At 42.2% G+C, this 15,276-nt stretch overlaps 1 protein-coding gene across 1 annotated transcript; it reads left to right on the top strand.

Moving 5' to 3' along the window:
- The first annotated feature begins 1,345 nt into the window (after positions 1-1,345).
- Positions 1,346-9,081, top strand: LOC123158015 (protein argonaute 4B). The gene is made up of 23 exons (XM_044576167.1): positions 1,346-1,501; positions 3,040-3,301; positions 3,380-3,576; positions 3,657-3,872; positions 3,987-4,123; positions 4,227-4,324; positions 4,421-4,518; positions 4,669-4,831; positions 4,928-5,044; positions 5,126-5,233; positions 5,320-5,382; positions 5,475-5,588; positions 5,660-5,828; positions 5,911-6,026; positions 6,109-6,255; positions 6,845-6,972; positions 7,090-7,155; positions 7,705-7,768; positions 7,845-7,887; positions 7,999-8,072; positions 8,176-8,270; positions 8,380-8,411; positions 8,535-9,081. The coding sequence occupies exons 2-23, from the start codon at positions 3,059-3,061 to the stop codon at positions 8,702-8,704; spliced, it is 2,658 nt and encodes an 885-aa protein (XP_044432102.1). The 5' UTR covers positions 1,346-1,501; positions 3,040-3,058; the 3' UTR covers positions 8,705-9,081.
- The last annotated feature ends 6,195 nt before the right edge of the window (positions 9,082-15,276 follow it).

Below are 15,276 nucleotides of genomic sequence, written 5' to 3'. Positions count from 1 at the left end.
TATTGTCGTAGTGCTTAGGCGAAGCCCTGCTCGGATCACTTCACCGTCGCTGTCATCATGCCGTCGTGCTGACGAAACTCTCCCTCGACACTTTGCTGGATCAAGAGTTCGAGGGACGTCATCGAGCTGAACGTGTGCTGAACTCGGAGGTGCCGTACGTTCGGTACTTGATCGGTTGGATCGCGAAGACGTTCGACTACATCAACCGCGTTAAACTAACGCTTCCGCTTTGGTACGTGGACACACTCTCCCCCTCTCGTTGCTATGTATCTCCTAGATAGATCTTGCATGATCTTAGGAATTTTTTTAAAATTGCATGCTACGTTTCCCAATAGCGAGCACATAAGCATAGACAGAAGGAAGCATACAGAAACAAGACACATAATTCTCATTCTCAACAAAAGGCAAGACAATTTTTTTGCTGAGAAGAAGGCAAATTTGCATTTTACGAAGTAGATAAGAAAGCACATTATTACGAGAATGGCCTTTTGGCTCCCAGGAGCACCCGCTCCTGTGTGAATAGTAAACAAAAATATATAGTAATTGTTTCAAAAAAAATTCTGATTTTTTTAGATGTTCGTGTTAGTGTCGCAAGCATCCTTGAAAAATTTCATCTGAAACGGAGCGGCGGTGTTTTGCTGGTGAAAAGAACAAATTTAGTGTGACATTTTGGGGTAGCATTTGCCTTTTTTATTTTTGCACAAGTCAAAATGTTTAATCTTTTTTTCTTACAGATTTGTATGTAGTATTTGGATGTGACAAAGAACACACAGAATTTTTGCTAGCACTTTTTTGGCATTTAAAAAGTATTTGCACGTGCGGGAGCGCGCGCTCCCGGGAGCACCAACGGACTTCCATATCAGGGTAATCAAAGTACGTAGGCATCCATTGCACAAATAAAACCACAAACATTGGTTGGTACCGTTTAAAAATATTGGTAAAATATGTGCTTAATACGGACATGGCTAGAAATCTCATTTGGTCCAAAGCTAATATTGTTGTGAGTGGTAGGGAAAATAATGTTGGAAGGAAAAAAAAGTCTATTCATGTGCCGTTGCTGGAGCATACGGATCTTTTAGCAGCGGAGCGTAGAGGTAGAAAATGCGAAATACACGTACACGAATCTTGGAGCGTAGTGAAATACACGCATATACACGGATAATAAAGTCCAGAAAAAAAAAAAGACACGCGGCCGTCGCTCGCATGCACACCTGCATGGCAGATCGTGTATTGCAAAAAAGAAATTTACTGGAATAGACGAGCTGAACCGCCGAAGTCAAAAAGCCCCCTGACGTGATGTGACCCTTCTCTTCTCTTGTGTTCCCACGCAAGAGAGCAGAGCAGCCGCCCTTCCAATAAGTGCTCGGCTTCTCGAAGAAGCTCTGCCCTACTTCCTCTGACCTCCCCCCTCACTCTCTCTAAAAAACCCCAACTTGGGGACGAACGGAGGAGACCTGACCAGCGGAGAAGACGACCGGACCCGCCGCTCCCGCCTCCGCCGGTGAGCCACCCGTCTTCCGTCGCCTCCCTAATCTCATCGCCATTTTCCATCTAGATTCCTGGGTTTTTCTTCTTTTTTTTTTGCCGGGAGCTTATTAGTAAATCTTCCCCCTCTTTAATCTGCATGCATGTCCGCCCCCAATCGTTCCGGCCTAGGTTTCTCTTCTGTTCAGGGGAGATTCATAATCTCAGGCAGGGCCGTCTTAGGGTTTTCGGTTTGCCAACATTTTACTTTTTTTTTGGGTCTTTGGTTTTCGTGTGCCTATGAGCATTGCTATCATTTAATAAAGTGGCGAGATTTCTCAAAAAAAAATGCATTCTTGAAACAGTTTTGCTCTCTCTTATTTTTACTACCGCTGACAATCAGTCTCTGCCAACAAATCATCTTTCTTTCTACCCGCAAAAACAAAAAACATCTTTCTTTCTAGTATCCGTCCATTTATATTAATATTTCTGATCTATGGTACAAGGTCTCTTAACTAAGATTCTTATTAGGCAGAGCTATATATAAAGAAAATCTTGTGAAGCACAAAACACATAGTACTAGCTTTAGTTTGTTCAAGTTACGAAATATGTCGTCGCAGAGGCGATTTCTTCCATGGATGACCAAAATAAGTAAATACCCAGAGGTTATTCTTGGGGGGTTTTCCCAAGGGAGATATTTGTTCTTGCCTGGGGTTTGTTTTGTCTTCAAGCAATATTTTTGTTCCCCTTCCATTCTAATTTTCAGTTCTAGGGTTCAATGTGAATGTCCTTTCATTTTACAGCCGGCAATCTCGTCTCATTTTCTCCTCTCCCCAGGAATTAATCCTTCAAAATAAGGGAGGAGGAACATGCTCTACATATTGTAGCGATGCATTTTTTGTGGGGCTCATATGTAATAGGACTCTGCAATCTCTGTTTTACTTATACTGCTTGTCTCAAACCTACTTGTATATCCTAACAATCTAGTGAAGTGAAGGATAAAATTTATTACTCAGTTTGGAGCTGGAGAGTAAATCTTCTTTATATATACCATTTCTTTTGTCATCGCAATATCATATCATCATACTATTTACAAACTTCCCTGCTCCTAAACATGCACACAATGTTTTTTTTATATATACAGGATCTCCTAGTGAAGAATAAATATAGGATATAACTCTTTATAAAGCTAGAGTGTAAATCTTCTTCATATCTAGACCATTTCATCATTGCAGTAATTCTTATTCCTAAAATCAATACAATCAATATATTAGCAATTAGCATATACTGCCCTTTATCTTTCATCTAAGCAGTTGAGCTTCTTGGCTTTTCAAAAAAAAAAATTGAGCTTCTTGGTCATCCTGGAACTGGTTTCAATTTGTTTCCTGTTTTGTACTCCCTCCGTCCGGAATTACTTGTCGCATAAATGGATAAAAATGGATGTATCTAAAACTAAAATACGTCTAAATACATCCATTTCTCCGACAAGTATTTCCGGACGGAGGGAGTACTACTCACCATTGCATTTTTTTTAGATCAACTACTTACTATTTCTTACCATTTGCACTCCCACAGAGCTGTCTGTTCAGCCAAGATGAACCCGAGTGATGGGGGCTCAGAGGAGTTGCCACCACCACCTGCTCTGCCCCCCGACATGGTGCCCATCAAAGCAGAAGAAGATGTCGCTGAGGAACTGCCTCCAAACAAGCCTGCAAAGACCAAGAGGCTCCCAAAGGCCAGGCCCGGGCTTGGGAAGAGAGGGCAGACCATCCAGCTACTTGCTAACCACTACAAAGTTTCCATGAGGAGTTCAAATGACTTTTTCCACCACTACCATGTGAGCGTACTTGTTTGTGACACTTCAATTTACATATGCCCATGCTGATTTTGTGTTGTGTTGTACTATGATGGGTAGGTTAATCTGAAGTATGGGGATGATCAGCCTGTTGTTGGAAAGGAGATAGTGCGAAAGGTGCTGGATAAACTGCAGCATATGTACCGTTCCGAGCTTGCGAACAATGAATTTGCATATGATGGTGAGAAGAGCCTCTTCACAATTGAGCCTCTTTACAATGAGTTCACTGTAGTGTTGGAAGACATCGGAAGGGGAAAGTGAGTTCTACTCCCTGTCTAGTATATAGTTATATACCATGCTTGGTGTTTAGTATAACTCAATTCTTACTTGGTTGTAGGTGTTCTGGAGGTAATAGTGGCAGCAGTCCTGGAGGTAGTGACACGAAGAGAGTAAAGAGGTCCTACCAGACAAAGATTTTCAAAGTGGAGCTTTGCTTTGTGGCGAAAATCCCTACGGCCGCAATCACGCAGGCCCTTAGAGGTCAAGAATCAGAGAACTCTCTTGAGGCTCTTCGAGTTCTTCATATCATACTGAGGCAGCATTCTGCAAAACAGTATGTACCTTCATGAATGTCTCGTTCCGATGCCTCCACAAGCATTACTCTGTGCTTAGGCTTGAGATATGCCTTCATGCCATGACCATGGTTAATTTTTTGGACTTTCCACAGGGGCTGTCTTCTACTCCGCCAGTCATTTTTCCACAACAATCCTCGTAATTTTCTTGACTTGAAAGGTGGTGTGGTGGGGTGCAGAGGATTTCACTCAAGTTTCCGTGGTACGCAGAGTGGACTCTCCCTAAACATCGGTATGAATCTCACCCTATTGTATAGTTGTATAACTCCGTCTTTCATTTCACAATGGCTCCATCTGAATTAACATTGTCATATCAAACTTACTTTAACCTGCAGATGTTTCGACTACCATGCTAGTTAAACCTGGTCCTGTTATTGATTTTCTTCTTGCAAACCAGATGGTTGATCACCCTAACAGAATTGACTGGTCAAAGGTAAGTTGTATCTTTGATGTTGTTGATAATATTGAATGAACAGTCGGCCGACCATATTTACTTTCAATAATTCTAATTTGGATGTTTGCCTCACAGGCCAAGCGTGCTCTCAAGAACTTGAGGATAAAAACCACTCTTTCTAATTCAGAGTTCAAGATTTTTGGTTTGAGTGAGAAAAAAAGCAACGAACAGACGTGAGACAGAGTTCCTTCTTGCCATTTTATTCTTTTTTACCAGTGTTTAAATTAATAATTTGGGAAGGTGTTCTACTGTTTCTAAATTGGTCTATTCCCTGCACTTTGCTGCTATTTATTGATTGCTTTGTGTTTTGCATGTTTAACTAGGTTTCCATTGAGGCGCAGGGATGGTGACAATGGAGACACTAATACTGTTGAAATAAAAGTCTATGAATACTTTGTACATAATAGAGGCATAGGACTGCGCTATTCCGATCTTCCCTGTATCAACGCTGGGAGGCGAAATCGTCCTACGTACTTCCCTCTGGAGGTTTGTTTCAGTTCGTTATTTTAGACCTTTATCTTTTCGCCTTCTGAAATTTCATCCATGATCTGAAGTCCTGGCGTGAACTTTTTGTATGGCCAGCTCTGCGAGCTCGTTCCTCTGCAAAGATACACCAAAGATCTGTCTATTCTGCAGAGGTCCTCACTTGTGGAGAAGTCCAGACAAAAGCCTCATGAAAGAATGTCAATACTTAACGATGTGAGTTTTCATCTAAATTTTGGCTTGCTGTTTTTAGTAATATGGCACTTATCTGATAGTTCATGCCACCCTAAATGCAAGGCACTTAAACGTAGCAATTATGAGTCTGACCCCATGCTGAAGGCATGTGACATTTCCATTGCCCGACATTTTACTCAAATTGAAGGGAGGGTCCTGCCAGCACCCAAGGTTAGTGAGAACTCTTCAAACTTAGTTTTTCATGCTCGTGCTCGATGTTCTTCTGAATGTATCTAAGTAAGTCTTCTATCATATAGCTGAAAGCCGGTAACGGTGAAGAATTCTTCCCACGCAACGGAAGGTGGAATCTTTCAAAAAAGGTCAGCATATTTTCTTTTAATGACATGTCTTTATTACTTCTTCATCATCTTCAAAGAACCTTCTGTCAGTTTGCTGATTCTTTTTGTTTCAGAGGCTGATTCAGACATGTTCTGTCAACAAATGGGCAGTTGTCAATTTCTCTGCAGAGTGTGATGTTCATGGTCTTGTCCGAGACCTTATAAGGATTGCAACTGAAATGGGGATTGTATGTTCTACTTTTTCTACAACATCTATAACTGTTATTATTTTCTGTTGCTGAACCTCATTTATTTGCAGAAAATAGAATACCCTTATTGTGATGTAATTGAAGAGAGCCCGTCGGCAAGAAGAGCTCCTGCGTCACGTAGAGTGGACGAGATGTTTGCTAAGATAAATTCCAATCCACCTGGAGACCCCAAGTTCCTCCTGTGCCTTCTTCCTGACAGAAAAAACTGTGAAATTTATGGTTGGTTCATGTTTTCGGTTGTCGTTATTTGTTACCTGATTATCTGTTGCAGAATAAATAATTTATATTTTTTTTCAACCAGGGCCTTGGAAGAGGAAGTGTCTTGCTGAATGCGGCATCTTCACACAATGTCTAGCTCCTCCAAGAAAAGTCAATGATCAGTACCTGATTAATGTGTTATTGAAGATAAATGCTAAAGTTTGTTGACATGACACTGTTTTCCTTTTACTGTATTTGTTGACTGCTGTATACGCTAATGGCTGTTGTCTTTGGTACCCAGCTTGGTGGTCTCAACACATTGCTGCAATGTGAACTATCCCCTGCACCTGCAGTACTACCCATTGTGGGGAAGCTGCCTACTATCATCTTGGGCATGAATGTGTCACATGGTCAGCCTGGGCAATCTGATAGGCCTTCCACCGCTGCGGTATGTATGGGGGATACATTTTTTATCTCTGAATAGTAGCTCAGATATCATCTGCATGATTGCAATTTTGTAAATGTTTCTATGACTGCACTTGTAAGTATGGCTTTGGATTTCCTCTAGGTGGTTAATTCTCGCGAGTGGCCTCTCATCTCTAAGTACAGAGCAACAGTGCACACTCAATCACCCAAACTAGAAATGATGTCCTCCTTATTTAAACCATGGGGAAAGGATGATGGTCTCATTCGGTAAGACGTGGCATATGGTCCAATCTTGAGTTCAGTTTATTGTGAATAATACCATGTGTGCATGTCCTTGTATGTATGTTATACTTTATTGCACACTTTCCTAATGGAATAAATACCATTGCACTTGGGACTTCCAGGGAATCGCTTATCGACTTCTACACTAGTTCTGGGAATCGAAAACCAGAGAATTATTATTTTCAGGTACTAAGTTCGGAAATTATTTTCAGGTAAGAGGGATACAGTTTTAATCTCAGAATAATAGCTCAGATGTCACTTGAATGATTGCAAATTTGTTAAGTGTTTTTTTGACTGTACTGGTAAGTATGGCTTTGCATTTTCTTTAGGTGGTTAATTCTCGCCAGTGGCCTCTCATCTCTAAGTACAGAGCAACAGTGCACACTCAGTCACCCAAACTAGAAATGATGTCCTCCTTGTTTGAACCACGAGGAAAGAAAGATGATGGCCTCATTCGGTAAGACATGACATATGATCCAATCTTGTGTTCAGTTTATTGTGAATAATACTATGTGTGCATGTCCTTGTATGTATGTTATACTTTATTGCACACTTTCAAAAATGCCACTTCCAGGGAATCGCTTATCGACTTCTACAGTAGTTCTGGTAATCGAAAACCAGAGCAAATTATTATTTTCAGGTACTAAGTTCGGAAATTACTACTCCCTCTGTCCCAAAATATAAGAACGTTTTTAACACTACACTAGTGTAAAAAACGTTCTTATATTATGGGACGGAAGGAGTATTTGGTAATACCAGTAAATTTTGTAGTTCCAGAAATTTTGTCTACTCCTTCCTTCCATCTATATAGGGCCTAATGCGTTTTTTAAGGCCGCCTTCGACTATTGACAAGATTAATAGTACATGACATGCACAATGTGAAAATTATATAATTGAAAGCTCCTTTCACACATGAATTTAACGGTGTGCTTTGTGTAAGTTGAAAGCAACCTGGTGCATGTAGCTCCCGCTTGCGCAGGGTCCAGGGAAGGGTCCGACCACTTTGGGTCTATAGTACGCAGCCTTTCCTTACATTTCTGTAAGAGGGTGTGCTTTGTGTAAGTTGCATGTCATATATTATTGCTTGAAAAACGCATTAGGCCCTATATAGATGGAAGGAGGGAGTACTGAAAAATGGATAGTTGATGATGTCTTAACCACCAACTTGTATAACTTGTGCTAATTCTAGGGATGGAGTTAGCGAAAGCCAGTTTACTCAGGTCATCAACATTGAGCTGGAGCAGATCATCGAGGTAGTGTATTTGTGTGATGTACAAGTAATTACCCCGCATTGGACAGTGTTATTTCATTTACTTTTAATCAATGCAGGCCTGCAAGTTCCGGACTGAATCCCCAAATAATGTTCCTCCTGGTAAACTTTATTTCCTACTATTTTTCTAGAGCGAAACATCGCCTATCACATAAACTTGCAATTTCCTTTGAAATGATAGTAAAAGCAAGCGTTCATGTCATCATTCTGTAGGGACCGTCGTGGATAAAGAGGTCTGCCATCCCAAGAATTTCGACTTCTACATGTGCGCACATGCTGGGATGATCGTAAGTAATCTCTGCTTTCTGCTCTGTTTTTTTGTTACTACCACCACGTACCAGTATGCCCGGTGATGGTCGTATTTAAGTTTGTGTTTGCTGTGTGTGCTAGGGCACGTCGAGGCCAACACATTACCATGTTCTGCATGATGAGATCGGCTTCTCCGCGGATGAGCTTCAGGAATTTGTGCATTCACTTTCATACGTGTACGTAGACAGGCAGTCTAGGGTTACAGCTTGAGAAATTTGTACCATTCTTGATAAAAGAAAACTGTTGCCAAGCTATGCCTGAACCCTGTTGCTGTGACCTTTTCAGGTACCAGAGGAGCACAACAGCGATATCAGTCGGTATGTGCGACTCATTGTCTTTGCTTGGCAAATAATGAGCATTGTTCCTCATTGTCTTTGCTTGGCAAATAATGAGCATTGTTCCTTATGTTTTGTTGTGTTTTTGCTTGGGATGGCTTGCAGTTGCTCCGATCATGTACGCGCATCTGGCGGCTGCACAGGTAGGCGCATTCGTGAAGTTTGAAGACATGTCGGCCGCGTCGTCGAGCCAGGGAGGGGGGCACACGTCGGCGGGCAGCATCCCGGTGCCGGAACTGCACAAGAATGTGAGGACCTCCATGTTCTTCTGCTGATCCGCTTGCTGCTGGGGGTAGTGGTGAACTGTGTCTTCGCTATGTGCCTGTGTCTATCTATATCTATCGATCTAAATAAGTAGCACCTGGAACTACTCTACCTGTCGTGTGTTAGTCGGTCCTTTGATGTCGCTGGAAACCATGGAACGTACTGCATGTTGTCTTTTGTGTTGGCGTCGAACCAACCCGACCTTGGATCTACTACTACTACTACTAGGCTTGGAGATGATATGGGTGAACCATGCATGTTGTTGGTATGGTGGCATGGTGTTGCATGCAGGTAGTTGTGGATGGATGTGTGATCTTTCTTTGCAGTTGTGAATGTAAAGAAAGAGATGCTGTCGAATTCTATGGATGGAGAATTAATTAGCACAGGTTTGCGGGTGGAGATAGTGTCAGTTTCAGTCTGATGATATATTATGGCTTCAGTTCGTACTTGGCACCGACGGTCATCCAAAATTAGCTTTCCTGGGTTCTTGGCACCGACGGTCATCCAAACCAAGGCATCATTCTTGATCACTAGAGGCTGGGGCGCCACCTGAGCGGGCATGTGCGCACTTATCTTGTCTGGACACTTTTAGTTGTCAAGTTTGGCCATCAATTTCACTTATTTGAGTTCATTAGGATCTATTGGTAGCACATCAATCAAAGTACATATACTGTACTATTTGAGTTCAGAACCATCACAAGTAGTGATACATCTAATGAGGATATATTACAGTTAATCCAAAAGCAAAGACAGGCCAACACCAAGTGCTTCAGTTTGGCTGAAGAAAGGGACTTCATGAGGCCATGACTAAGGAACCAAATAAAACAGAACATCTTTATGAGTACTCTATAGGCCTGGCGTCATCCATTTTCACATCAGAATCAGCATGATGTTCATCTTGATGTACCCAACACAAATGCTACATGGATTTTAGTCAGCTACACTCCCCACTACTTCTGCACTTCCCCTTGCACACACCGAGGAGCAGCGACTGATGCAAGTTGATGCAACCCAGAACAAAGTACAATTGCCTAGTGAAAGGAAACATACCTAGCATGCACATGGAAAGTGAGAGTAGCAATAAAAGAACATACCATTTACCGTTATGATTATTACTGCACGCCAAACTGGTCCATTTTGATTATTATTGCAAGCCAATATTCTTAATCACTCTGCGCAAATTTAACCTAAACTAAATATCTAAGAGTACTCTTTGGTTTATGTATTTTACAGAAGTTCAGTTCAGGAAACTATTGAAGCATAGGTGTCAGGTTTTAGCATTCTAAAGGACTTATGATTGTGCAAAATTTACACAACTACAAGAATTACTGATCAACATGAGTTACAAAATTACAAATGCATGATAATTTTTTTAAAGGTATTCATATTCTAAAGCATTAAAACAAGAATTTGAATGCTTTGATTCTTTAAAGAATCAGATCGAGCACTCAACAGTTCTATTAGCGCCGCTCAAATTCTGAGTGCGATGTTGTGTACGTAGCCAAAACTCACCCATCAAAGACAATCTGAATAATGAGCAATGGTTAAAACAAGCAATTGTTGAAGTTAAATGTAATTAGATAGGAAGTCACATTTGATTCATGACCATCGAGCTGAGAGTGACACCAATAAAGCTGAGTCATGAAGAGAAACAACTAATGTGAACCTCGGGTTGTAAAACAAATTGGATGACTCATGTGCTGATTGCAAAAATTTATACTTATAAGGAAATGACCATGCTTCATGAATAGATGCCAATATAGTAACAGGAAAGTGAAGTAAGGTGAACTTTTGTAAGCTACTAAGGGCATAGGCAAAGCTCACACTCTAGCTTGCACTGCTTGAAGAAATCAACCAAAAGCACTCAAAAAGATAGAGGGCATTGTGGCATCCGATCAATTGGGGTAACTGCACCATCACACTAATTATATCATGGAAAACAATGTCTTCCAATGGTCATGCATAATACATCAGGCTAATCATGTTCCTGACCTCGAATCAGTCAAGTCACAGCTAATACATAGCAAAATAACAAATGATAATTATATTTCCAGGAAGTGCAAATAAGTTGTGTTACCCACTGAACTGAAGCCACTCAAGCCACAAGTAACACCATTCCTAGTTGCATCAGCACCAAAAGAGGCGGTTAATTTTACTCACCTTGATTGGGACGATGAACCCTTCTCGGCATTAGTGATCACGATGTATCGGGTTAGGATAAAGTCATGGGTTTTTCCCAAAATAAAATAAAACAAGCCCAGTAAGAAAGAAATCATAAGTATTCAAGTCTATCAAACAATGAGGCAATTCCGTTGGCATGTCAACAATCAGACAAAACAAAACCTACAGTCCTCAATTTTTTTCCTTCTAAAAATGTGTAGTGTTAAAAAAGCAAGTTAAATAAAATGTTACTCGAATCCGCATCCAAAAAATCCATAGAAGCAATCAAGCAAAGATGAAAAAAAAATTATGCACAAAATTCATGTCGAAACACCTATACTTTCCCCCGAGAGCAAAAATGTGTAATGTTACAAAAAGGAGTTAAATAAAATGTTACGTGAATCCACATCTAGAAAATTCATAGAAGCAATGAAGCAAAGATGAGCAACAAATTTAATCTACAAAATTCATGTATAAACACATATACTTTCCACGAAAGCCAGGAAAGCTGGAGTGCATATCACACACACACACACACACACACACACACACACGCACACACGCACACACGCACACGCGCGCGCGCACACACACACATACAGGCAAGCAAATTACTTCGATTGAATCCATTCCTTTGCATATATGGCATAAAGGCCTCTAGAGAGAAAAAACTTGATGATGATAGTTTACCTTGCCAAGCTCATCAAATCCATCTAAATGATTAAGAAGCTCCATGAGTGTCCGCTGGATCTCACGGACGTCACAGGTTCCCTCACTAAATCTTCTCTCACCAATTGCATCGATTTCATCCATGAAGATAATGCATCGCTAGAAATAAAAATTTGATGAAAATGAAACAAAATCTATGAGCAGGGTAAATAAACTAAATGGTGATATAAGCTAAAAGATCTCAGAAATGCACTTCTACTTATATTGAGATCAGTTTGATTTCTTTTTCTCAGGAAAAACTGATACTGAGATCTAAAGCTTAAAATTTTATAGCGTTGAACCGGAATACAGTTCGATGACATGATATCTGAGTCACGGGAACTATCAAGTCGCAGCTTGCATCTCAGCGTCAGGGGATGCATAACTATCTGCCGACATGCGTTTCTAACAAATAATAAGGGAATTAAGTTTAAGACCAATTAGCTTTGCAAAAAAAAGAGCCGGGGCAAAACTTACTTGGTGATCACGTGCATAGCCAAACATTTCTCTGATTAAATGAGCAATTTCTCCGATGTATTTGTCAATTATAGGACTTGACACAATCTGATTTTTAGACAACACGTCAGTGTAATGTAATACTGACAGAATGAAAATACGAAGTACCGTCAATCAAGTGAAAACCCAAAAAGTTAGCATGAATGTTACTGGCCATAGCCCTTGATAATAATGGCTTCCCCATAGAGAAGAACACCCTGGAAAAAGTTAGACAAACATACATTGGCAACCATATGTTGATCTTGTATCTGACAAGTTGTTTCTCTGTCGCTAATCAAGTTTGATGATGGGCCAGAATAATCAAGAGAGATTGCAACAAGAGAGCTTGTATGTGGAGGCCTTGTTGCTGCCGCCTGCCGGTCTTGTACTATTGTGTGCTTTGCTCTGTATGATTCGGTGGTTTCCCTGCTCGCTGTATATATAGGACAGTAGTGGAACACGCGCGCAGGAAACGGTCTTTACCACTTCAATTTGTAGGAATAAACTGGAACCTAAAGACATTTGTTGCTGAATTGACCTTGGGGTGTCTCAGGCAATAAATATCATGATTAAGAGAAGAGCATGTGAAGCATCGGTTTACCTGCATAAATTAGTCGAGGAGCAGGCTGTGGAGAACACACTGAACCAGTTCAGTGTCGACCAAATTGAAGGACCTCCTGAAATAGTGCAGGCCGATGACGAGTGATGCGCCGTGGGCGGCGGTAGCGAGTGCGCCAGCAGCCATGAGCACCTAGTCGAGGCCGTCGGCCAAGTCGGACAGCCTCGAAAAGGAGACAACGGCGGGAGAGGCCTCAACCTCCACATCAGCGTCGGCGGCGCCTTTGCCCTCCTGACCCCAACACCGTCATCCTCTGCCGACCCATCTCCATACAGCGACAACGACTCCGGAGGCTTCAAGACCTGGGACACCTCCACCCGACGACCTTCTGGCGGCTCAGGTGTAGCGGCGGGCCCGTGTTCCTTCTTTAGAGGAAGGGAGAGGTGCTCAAGGAGGAGGGGACGGCGGAGGGCTCGAGCTTGGCTAGGGGAGAGGAGAAGTGGCGGAGGTGGCGGCGCAGGGATGAGGGAAGGAGGGAGGAGAAGGCGATTTGACAGGGGAGTTGCCTTCGCAGGGAAGGAAACGATGGTGTGTTGATCCGTTGCATTGTTTACTTTTTTTTCTGCTCCCGTTTGTCCTTTCCTGTCGACGTGGACACCGTGAGGAGGCGCCCATACCGTGACCGTTAAAGGGTTGTATTGTGAGGAGAACCGGCGGAGGAGTAGACTTGTGTCCAGAAGACGCGGGCATTCCCCTTCCAGATAGTCTAATCGATGAGCATAACGAGGGAGGCTATTGCTTTCCTATTTGGGACTTCGTTCTAAAGTACTCCCTCCGTTCTTAAATATAAGTCTTTAAAGAGATTTCACTATGAACCACATACGGAGCAAAATGAGTGAATCTATACTCTAAAATATTAAGGGAGTGAATCTATACTCTAAAATACCAAGGGAGTATAAAAATGGTGCGCGCGCCCAGGAATCATACTCTAGACCACTAGGGCCATCGCTAACTTATGGAAAGAAACTACTTCTGTCCTTTTTGTTCTTTCCCTAGTCCGCATCTCTTTTTCTTTTTCTGTTCTTTTTTCTTTTTCTCAATTGCGCGATTGTAAATCGATGAAATTTTTCGTCAAAATCAATGAACGTTTTTTACAACAATCCATGAATTTTTTTCCAAAATTGATGAGTTTTTTATCAAAATTTATGAACATTTTTCAACATTTGATGAACTTTTTTCAAAATCTATGAACTTATTTTTCAAATTTGACAAACTTTTCTCTAATTCAATGAAATTTTTAAAATTCATTGGAATTTTCGAAAATCAATGAATTTTTTTAAAAATTTGTTGAACTTTAATTTATATTCATCGAACTTTATTCAAATTCGATGTACTTTTTTCAAAATTGATGGGCTTTTTTCAAAATCTATGAATCTTTTGACTTCGATGAACTTTTTTCAAATAGTATGATTTTTTTCAAATGCAGTGAACTTTTTTAAATTTGTTAAATGTTGTTAAAAGTCCGTGCATATTTTTAAACTCATAAAACTTTTCTTTTTTGGCGAATCTTTTCAGATTTTTATATGAATCAACGGTTGACTAGTTTTTCCGGGGTTGCGACCGATAAATCGATCAGTGTATCGATCGACGGAACAACCAGCGAGCACTCGCCTAAATGGGCTGGCCCACGGGCGATGGTGCGTGGGCGTCAGCTTAGGAAACTGGCGCATGCAGCCCCAACTAGGAGCTCCCCGAGAGAAGAGGAAAGAAATGATTCGCTTGGAGATGGGCCAGTCAAGCAAGGCCCAACTGAAGATAGACGAGCCCATTATTTTTTGTACCCCAGCCTGACCTTGACGTTCCCAATTCCTATCCATCATGGAACTGATCACGCCGTGTACGGATGCCTCGCCACCTTGATCTGACACCCTCCACTGTTACCCGCACGACGGCGCTGTTCAGGTCCGACCGATAGTGCTGGGTGGAGAAGGAGAAGGGAGTCCACCTTTTCCTGATGCCATTCGCACGGGAGTAGGATTCCCTGCTCAAAACTGCAAAGTACTTCAGCATGGAGCAGATTCGTTCGCTCTCCCCTAATCTTCCTCTCTTCAATTATGTCATTCTATAATTTGTTGTCACACTAATTCTTGAAAGTTAAATAGGAGTGCCAAAATTTTAGTTACAAAACTAATATTATAGGGACCTAAAAAAGATGAAGCAGATTGATTTCCGGTAAATCAGCCCGGACCTTGAGCTTGTGAATCCGAAGAAAATCCAACCATTCTAGAAGCATGAGTCCAAATTAGACTTTATAATATTGGGGTCACTTCAGTCGCCCCCTTCCCCTCGCGTCGCTCCCGCGAGCGACCGAAGGGACTCACCTGCCGCCGGCCTCTAGGCCTCCTCCTCCCCCTCCTTCCCCTTGCCGCCGCCGGGCAAAGCCCGGTAGGTGCTGGCGGCGGCGGGGCCTCGTCTCTCCCTGGCGCGGGCCGGCGTCCCTGCGTGGAGGCGCGCTGCTGGACCGGGGCGCCGCGGCATCTGGGCGGCTCGGCGGCGCCCTGGGCCTCCTTGGCGGCAGGGTGGGCTCTGCTCCTGGCGTGGGGTGCCGGCGGTGTTCTGTGGCGGCGGGGTGTGCTCGGGGTGGTGACGAGGGGCGGCCAG

The sequence above is a fragment of the Triticum aestivum genome, chromosome 7B (assembly GCF_018294505.1).
Source record: "Triticum aestivum cultivar Chinese Spring chromosome 7B, IWGSC CS RefSeq v2.1, whole genome shotgun sequence".
NCBI classification, from domain to species: domain Eukaryota; kingdom Viridiplantae; phylum Streptophyta; class Magnoliopsida; order Poales; family Poaceae; genus Triticum; species Triticum aestivum.
Note: the sequence above shows the minus strand (reverse complement) of the source record. Positions and strands in the feature narration are given on the sequence as shown.

Coding starts and splice junctions, on each gene's coding strand:
- LOC123158015 (XM_044576167.1), top strand. CDS start 3,059: ATGAACCCGAGTGATGGGGGCTCAGAGGAGTTGCCACCACCACCTGCT. Junction 5,589..5,659: donor TTGCAACTGAAATGGGGATT/GTATGTTCTACT, acceptor ATTTATTTGCAG/AAAATAGAATACCCTTATTG. Junction 8,412..8,534: donor CACAACAGCGATATCAGTCG/GTATGTGCGACT, acceptor GATGGCTTGCAG/TTGCTCCGATCATGTACGCG.